Source organism: Anomaloglossus baeobatrachus, chromosome 2 (genome assembly GCF_048569485.1).
Source record: "Anomaloglossus baeobatrachus isolate aAnoBae1 chromosome 2, aAnoBae1.hap1, whole genome shotgun sequence".
Lineage (NCBI taxonomy): Eukaryota > Metazoa > Chordata > Amphibia > Anura > Aromobatidae > Anomaloglossus > Anomaloglossus baeobatrachus.
In genome coordinates, this window is record NC_134354.1 from 637,251,869 (window position 1) to 637,269,957 (window position 18,089).

The window sequence follows — 18,089 nt, forward strand, 5'->3', positions numbered from 1 at the left end:
AGATCGAGATCTTTGGTGCCAACCACACACGTGACGTTTGGAGACTGGATGGCACTGCATACGACCCCAAGAATACCATCCCTACAGTCAAGCATGGTGGTGGCAGCATCATGCTGTGGGGCTGTTTCTCAGCCAAGGGGCCTGGCCATCTGGTCCGCATCCATGGGAAGATGGATAGCACGGCCTACCTGGAGATTTTGGCCAAGAACCGCCGCTCCTCCATCAAGGATCTTAAGATGGGTCGTCATTTCATCTTCCAACAAGACAACGACCCAAAGCACACAGCCAAGAAAACCAAGGCCTGGTTCAAGAGGGAAAAAATCAAGGTGTTGCAGTGGCCTAGTCAGTCTCCTGACCTTAACCCAATTGAAAACTTGTGGAAGGAGCTCAAGATTAAAGTCCACATGAGACACCCAAAGAACCTAGATAACTTGGAGAAGATCTGCATGGAGGAGTGGGCCAAGATAACTCCAGAGACCTGTGCCGGCCTGATCAGGTCTTATAAAAGACGATTATTAGCTGTTATTGCAAACAAGGGTTATTCCACAAAATATTAAACCTAGGGGTTGAATAATAATTGACCCACACTTTTATGTTGAAAATTTATTAAAATTTAACTGAGCACCATAACTTGTTGGTTTGTAAGATTTATGCATCTATTAATAAATCCTGCTCTTGTTTGAAGGCTCTAACTTATTTTCATCTTATCAAACCTGCTAAATCTGCAGGGGGTTGAATACTACTTGTAGGCACTGTATGTATGCCGCGGTGTTTGTGTGTTGGGTGTTGTGTGTGTGCAGCGTTGTCTGTGTGTGTGGGTGTCTGTGTAGGGCGGTGTTTGTGGTTCCCAGTGTGTGTGTGGTGTGTTGTGTGTGTGTGTGTGTGTTGGGGGGAGGTGTGCACCTCCCATCGTGCTCCTTCCCCCATGCTGCGCACCCACCATCGTGCTCCATCCGCCATGCTGCGCACTCCCAAACGTGCTCCATCCGCCATGCTGCGCACTCCCAAACGTGGTCCATCCACCATGCTGCGCACTCCCAAACGTGCTCCATCCGCCATGCTGCGCACTCCCAAACGTGCTCCATCCGCCATGCTGCGCACTCCCAAATGTGCTCCATCCGCCATGCGGCGCACTCCCAAACGTGGTCCATCCGCCATGCTGCGCACTCCCAAACGTGCTCCATCCCCCATGCTGCGCACTCCCCATCGTGCTCCATCCCCCATGCTGCGCACCCCTCATCATGCTCCATCCCCCATGCTGCACCAGCATCAGCCTCTCTGCCCCCAGCATCAGCCTCTCTCCTCCCAGCATCAGCCTCTCTCCTCCCAGCATCAGCCTCTCTCCTTCCAGCATCAGCCTCTCTCCTCCAAGCATCAGCCTCTCTGTCCCCAGCATCAGCCTCTCTGTACCCAGCATCAGCCTCTCTCCTCCCAGCCTCAGCCTCCCCCAGCATCAGCCTCTCTTCTCTCAGCCTCCCCCCTCCCAGCCTCCCTCCTCCCAGCCTCCCCCTCCCAGCCTCCCCCAGCATCAGCCTCTCGCCTCCCAGCATCAGCCTCTCGCCTCCCAGCCTCCCCCAGCATCAGCCTCTCTCCTCCCAGCTTCCCCCAGCATCAGCCTCTCTCCTCCCAGCCTCCTCCAGCATCAGCCTCTCTCCTCCCAGCCTCAGCCTCCCCCTCCCAGCCTTCCCCAGGATCAGCCTCTCTCCTCCCAGCCTCCCCCAGCATCAGCCTCTCTCCTCTCAGCCTCCCCCAGCATCAGCCTACACCCTCCCAGCCTACCCCAGCATCAGCCTACCCCAGCATCAGCCTACCCCAGCATCAGCCTACACCCTCCCAGCCTCCCCCAGCATCAGCCTACACCCTCCCAGCCTCCCCCAGCATCAGCCTACCCCAGCATCAGCCTCTCTCCTCCCAGCCTCCCCCAGCATCAGCCTCCCCCTCCCAGCCTTCCCCAGGATCAGCCTCCCCCTCCCAGCCTTCCCCAGGATCAGCCTCTCTCCTCCCAGCCTCCCCCAGCACGCCGTGCTCCTCTGCCGACACTCACAGATCCGATCGCATACACTCACACACACACATTCACACATCAGAACACACTCACACACATCCGATCGCATACACTCACACACACACTGACGATATCGCACATACGCGCTCACACTCACAACATCCGGAGATACCACATGCCTCTGGCCATGTGATCCTGGAAGGTCACTCCACAGTATTGCCGCCGAGAAGCAAGCGATATCCCAGGATGTTGTGAGTGTGTGGATGCGATGTGATGTGTGTGTGAGACTGAGTGTGATCTGATGTGTGTGTGTGTGTTGTTATGTGTGTGCGTGTGTATGTTCCGCCGCTGCAGGACCTTGATGCGCTGGTAACTATGCTACCATGGTTACCAGCGTATCCCGTCCCCCGCTCGCACGGGAGCCCACACCAGCATACGGCGGCAACCCCAGCAATGGGTTGGCGGCGTACGCTGATGTGGGCTCCCGGGGGTACAGTACTCACCTGGGAGTCGTGGCTCCGTGTCGGTTGGGGGAATGCGTGCGGGGGCGGGGCCAGAGCAAGCTTGCATTGCGTGAGGGGGGCGGGGCGTGGCCGACTTGCCAATGCGTGCAGGGTGCCGGGACGAGAGGCCAATCCGTGTGGGGGGCGGAGCCTGGGCGAGCGGCCAATCCGTGCGGGGGGGGCGGGGCCATGGCGAGTCCAGCGGCCAATCAGCTTTGTGTCACCGTAAGGACACAATTTTGGAGCAAGACAGACAGAATAAGGCAATTATATATATAGATTATTATCTCAATCATATTGGAAATTTATGGGCAAAGCTGAAAAGGAACTAGACCTAAAAACATGGCTCAGTTACACCAGTTCTGTCAGGAGGAATAGGCCCAAATTCCTACCAACTATTGTGAGAAGCTTATGGAAGGATATCCAAAACGTTTGACCCAAGTCATACAGTTTAAGGGCAATGGTACCAAATTCTGATGAAATGGATGGAAACTTTTCACTTTGCACAAAGTAATAAAAATGCCTTAAAACATTCTCTCTCTTACTCATTATTCTGGCATTTGGCAAACATAAATAGTTTTGGTTTCTAATGAACCTAAAATGGGAAAGATTTATTCTGATTTTATGTCAGCTAGCGAGAAAAACCTGCAGATGTGTCTTTATAGAGAACGGATAGAAACTTCTTGCTTGAACTACATGAGGGAGTCAGCATCAGGGAAATTGAGGAATCTGAGTTGGAGTCGGAGGTTTGGCTTACCGACTCCACAGCTATGCTGATGACGCTTCGTTTGAGTATCTTAGCATGAACTGGGATTCTCAAACAAAGCATCATCATAAAAGGAAATGTAAAAAAGTAGAAAAGCAGTTAGATAATGCAGTTAGGGAAGCATAGGGAATTTTTAATTCAAGTATATCAGAAAATATTTTAGACTATGGCACTAAATACTTAAGGATTTGGTAAGAAAATAGTTTTAGCCTTCGGACAACCCCTTTAAGTATCAGTGAAATTTAACACATGTAATACACAATTTCTGACGAGGAGGAAAATACAATACACTTACATTTTGTTTTTCAACAGATAAATTGGTCCCTCAAGTCATATTTAAAAAAAAAATAAATTCTAGCCTAATAAAAAAGTAAAAAAACCAAAACACTTTTGACTGGGATTGCCTGTGGACTATAAAGGGACAACGACGATGCTGGACAGTCAAATAAATGTAAAGTAATACATGGATGAAATGGGTCCACCAGCTCCCTGGCTTGGCTAACAGTACTAATGAACTGAGTTCTCACCTCTTACCAGCTGGGTGCACTTTACTACATGAGTGTGTGGATGATCAATGGTAATTTCAAACCCTGGAAAACAAAAGACAGTACTTGAGATATTAAGCCCAAAAGATGACCATTTGGGCTACAGAGAGGCATAACTATAATAGAGAGGATTCACAAATTAAATAAAGCTGATATTAAACATATCCTGTAAACCACATTAACATGTTCATTAAACAGTGTTGTATACTGTTGGTGAGATTAAACATGAAGAGCCATGTAAGGAGGTGGTGGGCCAGGATATAAACATTTTTGGAAAGACTTGAAGGTAAAAAAAAAAAATGAAAAAAAACCCTAATAAAAATCACTACTCACAAAGTTATGTCCCCTCTCATCTTTGTTTACCTTCCTGCAGCTGATTATACATCATCTACCCATGTGACCACTGCAGCCAATCACTAGTGTCAGCTGTGATGTCTGGCACAAGACTATTGAGAACAGTGGTTAGCTGCAAAAGTCAAGTTGGTTCCGTAGAGAGGAAGGAAGGTAAACAGCGACTGGTGGGGACCACCAAAGTTTAAGAGAGAGATGTCTTTTTTTATTTGAAGCATCTCCAGCTTTCTCAAAAGATGTTTTTTCAATAAACACTGGACAACCTCATTAATGATCCTACAAATGGATCAAATTGTTCAATAGCCAGTCACTAGACCCATGCTTTAAAAGGGTGGTTCACCCATATTTTTTATTGTATAGTTCAATATAATATATTCAAACAATCTTTCTCTCAAATACCTTGTGTTGGCAATAGTGCCTGTGAGAGGCGCTATTGCAGACCGCTGGACCGTCCAGTGACGTCACCGTCAAGTGCCGCACATGTCACATTCGTGCAGCCGGCTGCATTCTTCCTCACTCACTGTGCTGTGAGCGGTGTTTCACGGCTGTCACAGCCCATCTGCTCCCCCTCCCCCCTCCCTCACAGCAGAACGCTGCAAGCAAGAGACGCAACGCTCTGTGCTGCGAGGGAGGAGGGAGCAGATGGCCTGTGACAGCCGTGAAACACCGCTCACAGCCCAGTGAGTGAGGAAGAATGCAGCCGGCTGCACGGATGTGACGTGTGCGGCACTTGACGGGGACGTCACTGGACGGGGAACAGTGGTCCGCAATAGCGCCTCTCACAGGCACTATTGCCAACACAAAGTATTTGAGAGAAGCATTGTTTATCAATATATCGAACTAGACAATAAAAAATATGGGTGAACCACCCCTTTGATTCTTCAGTCCAGAAATAATGGGCATTATTTTACACACATTTTTCAAAGCATTGTTCTTTGCTGACAATTCAACAAAATAAAAAGAGGACATAGCAACACAACCATGTAGTAAGGCCTTTGAGCAGCAAGAATATCATCCAGCACATAGTGCTAATGTGCAGACTCTTCGTCCAGGTCAGTCTTGTTCCATGGCTGGGATCAAGGCTTAGTTGGGGCTTTCCATTTTCAGCCATCCTGGAAGACTTACCCAGGGTCTGCAGTATAATGCTCTCTAGAATGACCAGGTCTTGGGCTTGTTGCAGGTATGCCTGTTGTTGAGAGGACAGGCAAATTACTCACTGGCAAGCACTCTGTACAAAACAACCACGGTATGCAGGCGGACTCACCAACTGGTCATGGTGCTGCAGTAAATAAGGTTATTGCAAAATTTTATATTTTGAGTATGATGAAGAAGAAATTGTGTAATAAAAAATTCAATCGTGTTCTGATTAAACAATGCTAGCAGTGAGGACAGACCAAACCCAGTTGGCGAGTCTACTTGCTAAAAAAATAGCTGCCAAGCAACAGAGGCAAAAGATCCAGTGAAAACAATGCTACATGCAAACAAGTAGATAACACAAGTATCCTCCGCAAACTATCCCACCAGATCCAGCATCGTTCAGCCTGCTGCACTGCGCTGCGCTGAACTTATACATGTGCCTGTGTTACTCCTAGAATATATAGAAAATAAAGGTGTCTAAACTAGACCCTAAACAAAACTATGAAGCCACCACATGCACTACGCACCTGTGTGCCTGCTTCCCCAGACCCTCACAGAATCATTAGTAATGATGACCACAGCATGAAGGCTAGAGTCATGGAACGACATTAAGAGGTATGACATGTTGGAGGTTTCTAAAATGTTTGGGCGGTCTGCATATGAGTCTGCATGGACACTTCAGGCCGTCCCTCCTGAGTATGCAGCTGCATAGGAATTGTGCAACCAGGAGCTGTTGTCACAGTTTCTGATTAGTGATAGGCCAATAGTAACTATTGGTGTTTGGATAATGCTTAGGCTGGTTTCACATCAGCGTTTTTTTGCCGGTCGGCAAAACAACGCAAAACGCATCTTGCCGGATCCGGTGTCTGCTCAATGCAATGTCAATGGACTTGCGGCAACATGCGTTTGCATGCGGTAGTGTCAGGATCCGGTGAGTTGCAGTTTTTTATCTTTTATCAAAAACGCAAATTGTTGAGTTTTTCACCTCCGTCCAAAAACTGCATGTCACCAGATCCTGTACATTGCGGCAGTAGCTACAATGTATTTCAATGGGCGCCGGATCCAGTTTTAACAGTTGTGGTTGCATGCTGCAGGAAGGATCCTGTTTGCTGTACAGAACATGCCTGATTATCACTCTCACACACACACACACTCACACTCGTCCAGAGCTGCAATCCACGCTGTCATGGCAGATTCAGCTCACTCCCAATCACATGACTTTAATGCCCGCCCAACCCCATTCAGCTCATTCCCGACCACATGACTCATAAACTGCAAGTCACAGGATCCAGTAAATAATACTTGCGTTTGCTTGGTTACCTGATATTTACCTTGGTTACGAGCATCCGCCACTCTCAGGCGGGGGAGAGAGAGAGGAGAGAGAGGGAGGGGGAGAGGGAGAGGGGGAGGGTGGGGTAGAGGGAGAGGGGGAGGGTGGGGTAGAGGGAAAGGGGGAAGGTGGGGGAGAGGGAGGGGGAGAGGGAGGGGGAGAGAGGGAGGGGGGTAGGGAGGGGGAGAGATGGAGGGGGGAGGGGGAGAGAGGGAGGGGGGGAGGGAGGGGGAGAGGGGGGGGAGAGAGGGAGGGGGAGAGGGGGGGGGAGAGAGGGAGGGGGAGAGAGAGACTGATCACGCCAGGCTGGTTTCTGGGCATGCTCAGTAGAGCAAGCAGGATCCTGTCTATCAGCATGCCAGCGTTCACATGCATTTGCGTGCAGTATAGTCAGGATCCAGTGAAAAAAAGTATTTGGACGCAGCTCAAAAACGCTACAAGTAGCGTTTTTGAAAAAATTTAAAAAAATGCAAGTCGCTGGATCCTCACTATAACGCACGTGAACGCATGTTGACGTGAGTCCATTGCAAATGCATTGTAATGAAAACACATATGCACTGGATCCGTTTTTGCGTTAAAAAAACGTTCATGACGCATGTTAAAAAAACGTAGTGTGAAAGCAGCCTTACCGAATATCGATTACTATTCCAGTATTTGTCACAAGAAAAATGATTCCCAACTGACTTGCATTAGGTTCGTTATTCGTGAAAATTCGTTATGAATAATCCAAACACGTTAGTATTCGCCCATCACTATTTCTGATGTCTTTGCCTTCCTGATTGCTGTATACGCTACAATGACCAAGCATTCTGTATCCCAGCAATCATGAGGACGTACAGGTCCTGCTGGGACTTATCTCTGCAATATGTACACGAATAATATAATCTACTCGACACTTGGAAGATGGCATGGTGCTCACATCTAGAGATGGTGATAAATCAAGAAGACCGGCTCTCACTTCAAGAAGTTCAAAGCTGAAGTTAATGAGAATCTGTCCCCAGGTTTGTGATACCCTTCTGATAGCAGAATAATGTAGAGACAGAGATGATTCCAGCTATGTGTCACTTACTGGCTGTTTGCTGTCATTTTGATAAAAATTAATGTTTTCTCTGCTGCAGATCTAGCAGTTATATAGAGCTCATGAATATGCTGGACTACCTGCAGCAGGCCAAGTAGTCCTCCAATGATAATCTACTGCTGATTAATCAGTGATTTTATTAAATCTACACTAAGTAGCCCAGTAAGTGACGCATCACTGGAATCAGGATCTCTGCCCTTACGTTATGGTACTCTCAGATTAGGTGGCAAACACCTGATGACAGATTCCCTTTAATTGAATCAAATAAGCATCATACACTCGTGAGGCATTTTTGGTTCCATCCAAGCCTTTTTCATACATAAAACAGTGATGAATACAACTCTCTAGCACAACCCACCCATTTCACATCACTTCCACAAAATGACTAAAAAGCAGATTGTATAACATGCACAATATCATTTTTGGCATTCAATATGAGCAGTATTCAATATTTGTTCGTATTGCAAACCTATTAAAAATATAACAACAAAACATACAGTCAAACGTTTGTATACACATCTTCATGCAGTGGTTTTCCTTGTTTGTTTGTTTTTTTTAAATGTGCACATTAGAGATACAGACTGAAGGCAGCAAAACCATGGAAGGACACACATGGAAACAAGGCGTAAACAAGTCTGAAACAACCAGAATGTGTCCAAGTCCTCAAGATATCCCCGTTTTACTCTGCTAAGTTTTCAGACCTGTGGTTACGTCAGGACGGCTCATTGAGACAATTCTAGGTCTTGTACTCTGGCACTCGCTTCCACGCGATGCCACTATTATAACCTGAACTCAGCTCACCCCGGGTTCAGGCAAGGTTCACAGAGCCGAGTTTTACACTTGGGCTCTGTTACCCGCTTGATATAAATGACTGCTGTGACTGTTTTTTTATTTATTTTTTTGAATGAGGGAGAATCCTGAACGTCTTTCAATCATGGTTTCATTGATAAAATTCCTCCAAATAGTTTTCCTCTTTTTCCTGATGATCTACCATGTTGGTTTTTGCAGACATTCCCTGTAAAATCCCCAGTGGCACTTACGAGGAGATTATCTACCTCCACACTTTAACCCCGTAAAACTGCTGGTTCCAAAACAAAGTAAAACAGACACTTGTTTTTTAACCCATGAGTCCTGATTTTTAGAATTTTTTAATTGTGGATAATAAAACATTTTTTTGCATGAATATTTTATAACATATTTTTATACCATTATCTATTGTTTTCCCCTCTTTTCTTTGCCTTTTATACATGTAAATGTGTGTGCTGTTACATGCGTCATTCCTACCCGCCAATTTTTTTATTTTGGGGGTGTGGCTTGACATTTTTTTCTTTTTTCTGGGTTGTATATATGCTGGGATCCTAGGATCAACTGCAGATATGTTTTTTTTGTACTGTATGTCCTGATGAAGGGAGCAGAGCTCCTGAAACGCGTAGACAACAAGCTACAATAAAGGAACATTGACCATCTCTTTGTCCTCCTTCCTGATGAACAGCGCGGCATAAAACCCCTTCTCTATTGTTCTCCGTTTTACTCTGCTGACAGCTTTACACACCTTTAGGCCTCTTTTACACGTCCGTGAAAATCACGCACGTGTCAAAGGTGCGTATTGCCCTCGGTGTGCCGTGTGTATGGCACACGTGTGTTCTCCGTGTGTTATCCGTGATAACACACGGAGAACGGGAACTTTATGCTCAGCTGTCCCTAGCGTCGCTGTCTGTGGTGCTGATCTTCGGTCCTGCCGACTCCCCGCTGCTGCTGCTTCCGGGCCTCAATGAAGTGAATATTCAATTAGCATAATGAGTGGCGGTCGGCAGCAGGTGACAGCAGCGGCAGAGACAGGAGGGCTGGAGAAGGTGAGTAAAGATTTTTTTTTCTTTCTCACAGACACATGTCTTCTCTCCGGTGCGTGTCACCGGAGAGAAAACGGACATGTCAGCGTGAGAAACACACGGACACACGTAAGTACGGAACGGACACACATTCCGTGAGCAAATACGTGTGTCCAAAACCATAGGAATACCTAGGTCTACGTGTGTACGTGTCTACGGTACGTGAGAAAACTGCCAAACACGTACCGGAGGTACGTACGTGTGAAAGAGGCCTTAACATTATCTCAAGCAGCTCCAACAGGTAGTCACAAGGAGTGGCTCCTAATGAACAGGTATGCCTAGTCATTTGTGCAATTACTGTTTAGAAAGTGTTTGCGAGTATAAGATATTTCTTGCAGAGGCAGTGATAATGCATAGTTTCAAACAGTGCAAAGTCCAAATCCTCAACTGCTCTAAGCCAGAATATAGCAACAACCACTCAACTAAGAGAAGTGACAGTCAATCATACTTTAATACATGAATGTCAGTGTGGAAAGTTGCTAGAACTGTGAAGGTATCTACCAAAGTGCAGTGATGAAATTCATCAATCACCATGAGCAAACTGGCTCTCATGAGGACTGCCAGAGGAAAGAAAGAGCAAGAATCACCTGTGCTGCAGAGGATAAGTTATCAGTTTCCAGCCTCAGAAACCGCAAACAGATAGCACCTTAGATACCAGCCCTCATAAACGATTCACAGACAATAAACGGATTTTCCCATGAACAAAGTTCCTTTTAATCAATAGATCTTGGAATGATAATAATTTCTACAATTGGATGTATTTTAAAAAACAATGTTCCTGTGCTGAGATAATCTAATATATGTGTCCCTGCTATGTGCTGTGTAATGGCCGTGTCTGACCGTACAGGGACATGGTCTGATCATACCACATCTACTGGGCAGGGGAGGAAGTAAAGAAGTATACAGACAGGACAGCAGGGGATTGCAAACTATTCTTTGAGGTAAAACATTTTTAAAAAACAAGCAGGAAAATGCTTTACCTCACAAAAAAAATCATGTATGATTCTGTACTGTAATGTCTTCATACTCTTTTGCGTCCTCCTCGGCCCAGGAGATGTGGTATCATCAGACCATGTCACTGTACAGTCAGACACGGCCATTACACAGCACATAGCAGGGACACATATAGAAGATCTCAGAACAGGAACATTTTTTTTTTTTTAAACACATCCAATTGTGGAAATTATTATTATTCTAAGATCTATTGATTAAAATGAACTTGAAAATTAACTTTGATCATGGCAAAATCCCTTTAGATAGCAGACACACTTCATTATCAACTGCCAAGAGGAGATTGCAAGACACAAGCCTTTATGATCAAATTGCTACAAAGAAGCCACTATTGAGAACAGCAAACAAGAGACTTGTTTGGGGCAAACAGCACAAGGTCTGCACATAAGGTCAGTGGAAATCTGCACTGTGGTCTACTGAGTCACAATTAGGCTGAAGCCACACGGGGGGCTACTGCGATCCTCGCATGACACTTGGCTCACGTTGGCAGCACAGCGGGAGCAGAGTGTCACTGCAACTGAGGTCTGATCGTGCGAACGGACCACAGCTGCGGGGGGCGGGCCGGCTCTGAGGAGGGGAGGAATTTATCTCCCTCTCTCCTCCGTTGCCAGTTTTTTCCATTCTCACCCTGCACTCACGGTACACCAGTGTACTGCGAGTGCAGTGCGATTTTTCTCTCACCCCATAGACTTGAATGGGTGCGAAAGAAACAAGGATCACATTGCACCCGCAGCATGCTGCAACTATATTTTCGATCCGATTAGGGCTGAGAAAATAACCGCTCATGGGTGCGGGCACATAGGCTAATATTGGTCCGAGTGGAATGCGATGTTTTATCGCATTCCACTTGCTCCGATTTTCATGCCGTTTGGCTTAGGCCTTAGAGATCCACTTTTACTAGTAATGAGTGAGAACTAAGATGCTCGAGTGCTAGGCTCGAAACGAGCAGGTCGGACACTCGGACAGGCTCGCTCAATTACTGAGTATAATGGGATTCAATAGGAAACCAGAGCATTTTTTCGGAAGATTTGAGTCTTAGTGTATCTTAGAGCTTGCTCATTATTATTTTTTATACCAACTGACACATAAACCGTCCTGTGCAAACATGTATAGGGCCAGAAGTCTATGTAATCTCTCCTGGATCTTAGCAGTGCATGTAGGATGGCACATTTATTTACAACCACTGACAGCAATAATCTTCCTTTCTTGGTACATAATGTACACTACAAAGTGGAGGATCATTTTGTTGAGTATTATTTGGAAAATCTTCCTCACCAAATCAGGAATAACCAACACAGTAATATGTAGGTAGAGAGGGGTCTCATGCCATTAGACTCTTGTGTCGCAGTTATTGCAACGATTTATCAAGTAGTATTTCCACGTAGACATGCAGTTACATGTACACAGTACAAATCTCAGCCTAATAACTATATCAGGCTGAAATAGTCCACCAAGAACAGCTTTACACTCTGGACTACAAATATATAACATCACAGTGACATACCTCACTTTGGGTGTCTGGTAGGGGTTCCTGAGCATTAAGACAAGCATGGGCAACCTTGATTACATGCTCCAATTTACGAGGCTGTTCCTCCACCTTTGCCGCTAAAAACAGTGCGGCAGGTGCTACAGTCTGAGGTTGTGAAGAGAAATACATAATGTGTTTAGTTACTTAGAAAGGTCATTTCTGTCATGTAAAAACATGCTAGAATATAGAAATAAAGGAACCAAATGTACATCATCTCAAAACAACAGCAAGTGTAGAAAATATGAAGCATCAGAGTAACATATGAAGAAATTCCATGATTCTGCTTCAGTGTTGTACACATGGAGTACAAGTGGATTATGTAAGTGTTTACGTGGCAGAGATAAGTTGGTAACAACTGGCTCTACGTCTCCCATTACATTTGCGCTCACATCTAATTTTCTTATTCAAATTAATAAAGTATTGCATTATTTGTCATGGCCATATTATATGTTAAAGTCAATCATTTTGTCAAACGTTTTGCCAAACGTCAGACATACTTTTTCTTATAAATTAGGAAACAGCATAAAAAGTAAAAGGTTAAAGGGATTGGTCCCCCTTATCTTTATTTTAACAAATGTGTTGGGGACACAGTTTCTGTCATCTAATATATAAAGCTGAATGTGTGTATGTGTGTATGTGTGTATGTATGTCCGGGATTGGCATCTGCACCGTCGCAGCTACAGCCACAAAATTTTGCACACTCACACTTCTGGCCCCCGAGAGCGTCATAGGCTATGTTTTGAGGGGAAATTTTAACCCCGCTCTTTACAGTTATTCACCAAAAAACCTGCCTCCATTAAAGCGAATGGAGCTGGGAGCCACAGTGCAGCCAGAACTTCAGAAGAATGCACAGCCACGCCCTTATATGGAATGTTGGCGCGTCACAATACAGCCAGGGAAAGAGGCAGACACAGACAGGGAAAGAGGCAGACACAGACAGGGTAAGAAACTGACATAGACAGAGTAAGAGACAGACACAAAGAGACAGACACAGACAAAGAGACAGACTGACAGGGAAAGGGAGGGAAAGAGAGAGACAGGTTAAGAGACAGACAAAGACAAAGAGACAGACACAGGGAAACAGACAGGGAAAGAGAGGGAAAGAGACAGACAGGGTAAGAGACAGACAAAGACAGGTAAAGAGACAGACACAGGTAAAGAGACAGACAGGGAAAGAGACATGCAGACAAAGAGAGAGACAGAGAGATATATACAGAGGGGGAGACAGACAGAGAATGGGAGAGAAACAGAGAGACAGTTACTATCCCAGGCATCGCCGGGTGCTATGTTGTGAGGCGAAATTTTAACCCCGCGGGTTCCAATTTACCAATCAATTTTGCCCCTATCTACATAATGGGGAAAAAGTGAAACGAAAAGTGTTGGGGGCAAATTGACAGCTGCCAGATGTGAACAAGGGGGACTTAAAGAATGAGGCGATGGCGCCAAAGAGTATATACCGTACAGTTGATAAGGTGGGGCCCCGACATGGGATACTCACCACACTCGGGGATATGAACACACGCACAAAATGCACCACACACTACCATGTACTTGAACACATATACCACCCTCAGCACACATCTCACCACACGTACACCAACCTCGCCACATAATCGCCCTAAAACACACACAAGTCTGGTATTAGCCTTCAAAAATAAAAATCTGATTAATAAGCAGCCAAACTACAAGAACAACAAATGTACCATATAGGAAATACGGCAGCTGTCAGTCACATGACCTGTCTATTATGTGTAAGCTAATATATACTGTCAGGGGGGAGGGCTTTCTGTTGCTTGGAGATTTATCATGCTGCCAATATCAACAAATCACAGCTCAGCTTCTATTTTGCTACAGTTAATTAATCTGAGCACTGATTGGTTAATATAGGCAACAATTTAATAATTACATTTCTATCTATTTGTTTTGTGGTTTTTGTGTGCAGAATACATTTTTGTTAATACATTCTATTTTGTTAACAGCAGTTATTAACCCGGGCGAAGCCGGGCAGTACAGCTAGTTTATTATATAGGCATTACAGGTTCTCCTTCTGTTCTACTTGTTGCAGCCTTCCTCACAGACTGTGCGGCTCTATTTTCAACATGGTGGCTAATGGTGGAGTATGTGACCAAACCTTTCCAGGTAACAAGTTAAAAAATAGCCTTCCCGTTTGCAGCATTCTGCAATTGGATGAGGCTGATGGCCAGGTCTGGTCACTGTGCAGACAGGAAGGATGTGATGTGCAGTTACAATGAAGATAAAGTGGCCCCCCCTGTAAGGTAAGGTATACAGAAGCAGATATATTTTATTAATATACAGTAGGCGTCTAACTTTATAGAACATCGGGGTGTGTTTCTAAGCTTCAGATTTTGTATTTTATAAATAACAACACATTTAAGGAAAGGAAAATATACCAGCACTTACATTACGGTGGAATCTTGTAAAGGACTGGACCATATAGAAACGATGCATGTAGACAATAGCTGTATTTATGGTCAGTTGAGATCTACATTTATAAAACTAAGGAAAACAAACATTCAAAAATACACAAAACTCTGCCCTTCCAATTAGCTAGGAATCTTTCAGGCATTTACAATGGTTATTGAAGCATTCACAGGATGAAAAGTTACCCTGACTCCATATGGAATACTAGCGTTCTGTTTACTGGGGGTCAGATCGCTGGTCCCCCAGTGTTACCTATAACGAGGCTCTGTAGAGCCACATCTTCAATGGAGCGTAGGTGTACATACCAGGCCTCAACGCCATTCCTTGTCTATGGCTCTGAAAAGCTGAAATCAGCTCAGTAACGTTGGTTCAGTTTACTTGCAGGACCCAGTCAATCGCCAATGCCAGTATTCTGTCGCTGCTGAGAGTCGCCTTTTAAAGTGAACCAGTCATGTGGAAAAATGCTATTAACCTGCAGATATGGGGGTTAATCTGCAGGTTAATAGCATTCTGAACCTGCAGACTCCCGCACATTAAACCCTGCTGTGGAGCCGGAAATGTGGTCACTGCTCTGTGTAAGGAGAGGGGCGGCTGTAACCATGACCCTCACGCTGACTTCTGGCTGTCAGTCAGTGCAGGGGGTGCAGTTACAGCCGCTGCTCTCTATACACAGCATGGTGAGCGAAGCAGCGCCGCCCTGGTGTCTGAGACCTGAATGCTCCTGGAGCGGGGTTTAATGTGCAGGCGCCAGGCAGGTTCAGAATGCTATTAACCTGTTGACCTACCCCAAATCTGCAAGTTAATAGCATTTTTCCAAATGAACGGTTCCCTTTAAATAACAGTATTTGCTACACTTTTAATTAGCTGGCCTGGCGGGACATTACATATGTATCACGTTGCAGCTACGACGTTGCACCAGATCAGCTATTCAAAAGAAGAGTCACAGATTGAGTCACATAAGAAGATGTTGTTGATCACAGGTTGTGACGTGGCCAATGGGTTGGGTTCTGTGAATTGACTCACACCAACTCTACTGCTCATCTATTTCTAGCAGTCCCAATTAATGATGAGCAAACAAGTACTGTCTAATACTCGCATATGCATTCCAAATAGTGTCTGCAATGCAAGTCAATGGGGAATACTCGCAATGTAACGCGTAACCCGAATGCCGTACTATACACTACTCGCACAAATAGTACGGCATTCAGGTTACTCATTACACTGAGTATTCCCCTTTGACTTGCATTGCACACACTATTCGGAATGCGTACGAGAGTTTTAGACAGTACTCATTACATGTATTGTGAATCCGACTATTTGGAAACTCGCTCGTCTCAATAAGGAATTAAAGAGGCCGCACACCTCTATTTCACTTAACATGGGACCCTACAGAGCCCCATTATTAGGATCACTGGTAAGCCCAAAGATATGTTATTCCTACTCCTATAGATAGATATGTTAAAATATGGATTACCCAAATTTCTTCAACTTAAAATCCGTTCATACATCTCAATGTGTTTGGTCTGGAAGATTTGCTTTAATTTCTGCAGGCTCCATTCAAATGAAAAATATTCAGTCCCAGATTTTGTGTGTAAACCCAAACTATTGGGGATGAGGAAAGAATTTACTGTTGAGCCTGAGAGAAAGTAAAAGGTGGCCCTGCTGCACTGGATCAGTGCCATCTATCATACATAACAGTGGGGGGAATGTTACAAATAATGAATTGGAGCCTAGGGGGCTTCAGGTTACATTTTTGGTCATAGTTGTAATGTCATGAATGTAGCAGCTCATGTAAATATACAGTATATTGCTGTGTACTGCATAGTGGTGCTGCCCAGAGCCACCGTCTACACTTTCCTTGTACCTTAGGTCACGTTCTTGCCTATTTTTTTGTACAATTCTATTTCCATGCTTATTTCACTATGATGAAATGCTTTGATATGGGTATCACTCATAAAGACAATGTGTATGTACTGGATTAGAAAAAAAACCCCAAAACACGCAATTATTCCCAAAACCGCCCACCTGTGCACCGGCGGTATGACATCGCCACTCTGCTGCGTTTACTATATGTGAGCCTAGTGGTAATACCAAACACAACCTGTGGTCAGAGGGGGCGCTGTTCTGATCCAGGACTCTATGGCGGCAGCCGTCTCCCCCACAACACAGGGCACACTAAAAATAAAAAGTGAATGCGGACTTTATTAGATTAAGAACACCACACGTCTGTGTACAGTTTATTTTCATACATAGTTGCAGTTTTTATTTTTTGTGTGCCTTGGATTGTGTGTAACATTTCCTGCTTTAGACCCAAAGTCAGCTCCCCGTGACTACACCGGCCCCTCAATGGTCAGGTTACCATGGTTACAGCAGTCTGGTCCAGCCACCAGGAGGCACAGCCCACTGGGGGGCACCCACACTGCACAGCCCACGGGTGGGGGCACCGTGACCTCTCACCACCCTCCACGTCTATGTCACGACATTATCGCGTGTACAGACGGGGCAGTGCCGGGCCTCTCCCCCTCCACAGCACGGAAGTCACTGCCGGACGTCCACGGATGAGAGCCGGCTCCACTTCGAATGGCATCATGCAGGGTGTAGCCTGCCCCCCTCGTGCGGAGCGGACGCGCCGAGCTGCAGGCCTTCCTTCCTGACTAGAGCAGGCCGGGAAGGATACACATTGAGCCGTTGGCCCATATCTTGCAGGAGGTTAGCCGCCTGCTGCCGGTACGAGAGCTCCTTATCCGGGTCCAGGCCGGCGCGGCGGGAGGGGCTGCGCTCTAGCTGCTCCCGGGTAAAATACCAGCGGCTCGGCGGCGCCATGACGGGGAAGCTGGGAACGCGCGAGGGAAAACAGGAAGTACGTCATCCGGAACGCAGCGCAGCCCACCGCGTACACCGGACGTACTGGGAGGGGCGTGGCTACGTGACGTCAGCGTGAGCGCTGCTTTATATAAGAAAGGCGGGAGTGGTGCGGCGTCTGAGGCAGAGTAGTAACTTTCCTCACCGCTTCTCTTCGCTTGCTTTTCTTTATTGAGCTGGCCATAGCTGTTTCATTCCTATTGGCGGCTATTATATTCACGCAGTATTCATTCCTGGCCCAAAATGTGGAGACCACTACAAATGCCTCTTCTCCCAAAGGCTTCAGTGTTCAAGAGCTTTCAGCTGTTTCTATGGTTACAAAAGGCCAATTATCAGCATTTTTATTCATTAATTAACAAACAGAATTGTCCCCTATATTTCTACTCTTCTGCATTTGCCCTGGCAGAGGGTTCTCAGCGTCTGGGCCAAATCCTGACTGATGGCAGCACGTTGTCTGATCTGCGCTTTAAAGAGAACCATGGCAGCAGATTTGGGGCCTATAAGCTGCGGTCAACAGCAGTGGGCTCTTATATACAGCATGTTAGAATACTGTATATGAGAGCCCAGGCCGCTGTGTAGAACATAAAAATCACTTTATAATATTTACCTAAACGGTCACTGCGGTGGAGTTGGGCCATATTG

The 18,089-nt window shown here is 45.8% G+C and overlaps 1 protein-coding gene across 1 annotated transcript in view; it reads right to left on the reverse strand.

The window, feature by feature from the left end:
* Positions 1-17,429, reverse strand: part of CCNT1 (cyclin T1) — a 53,521-nt gene extending 36,092 nt beyond the window's left edge. Inside the window, exons 1-5 of the mRNA XM_075336922.1 lie at positions 17,263-17,429; positions 14,565-14,646; positions 12,120-12,248; positions 5,296-5,356; positions 3,802-3,864 (exon numbers count right to left, since the gene is read on the reverse strand). Coding sequence (XP_075193037.1) covers positions 3,802-3,864; positions 5,296-5,356; positions 12,120-12,248; positions 14,565-14,646; positions 17,263-17,408 — 481 coding nt within the window. The 5' untranslated portion in view covers positions 17,409-17,429. The remainder of the gene's footprint in view (positions 1-3,801; positions 3,865-5,295; positions 5,357-12,119; positions 12,249-14,564; positions 14,647-17,262) is intronic.
* Positions 17,430-18,089: the final 660 nt, after the last annotated feature.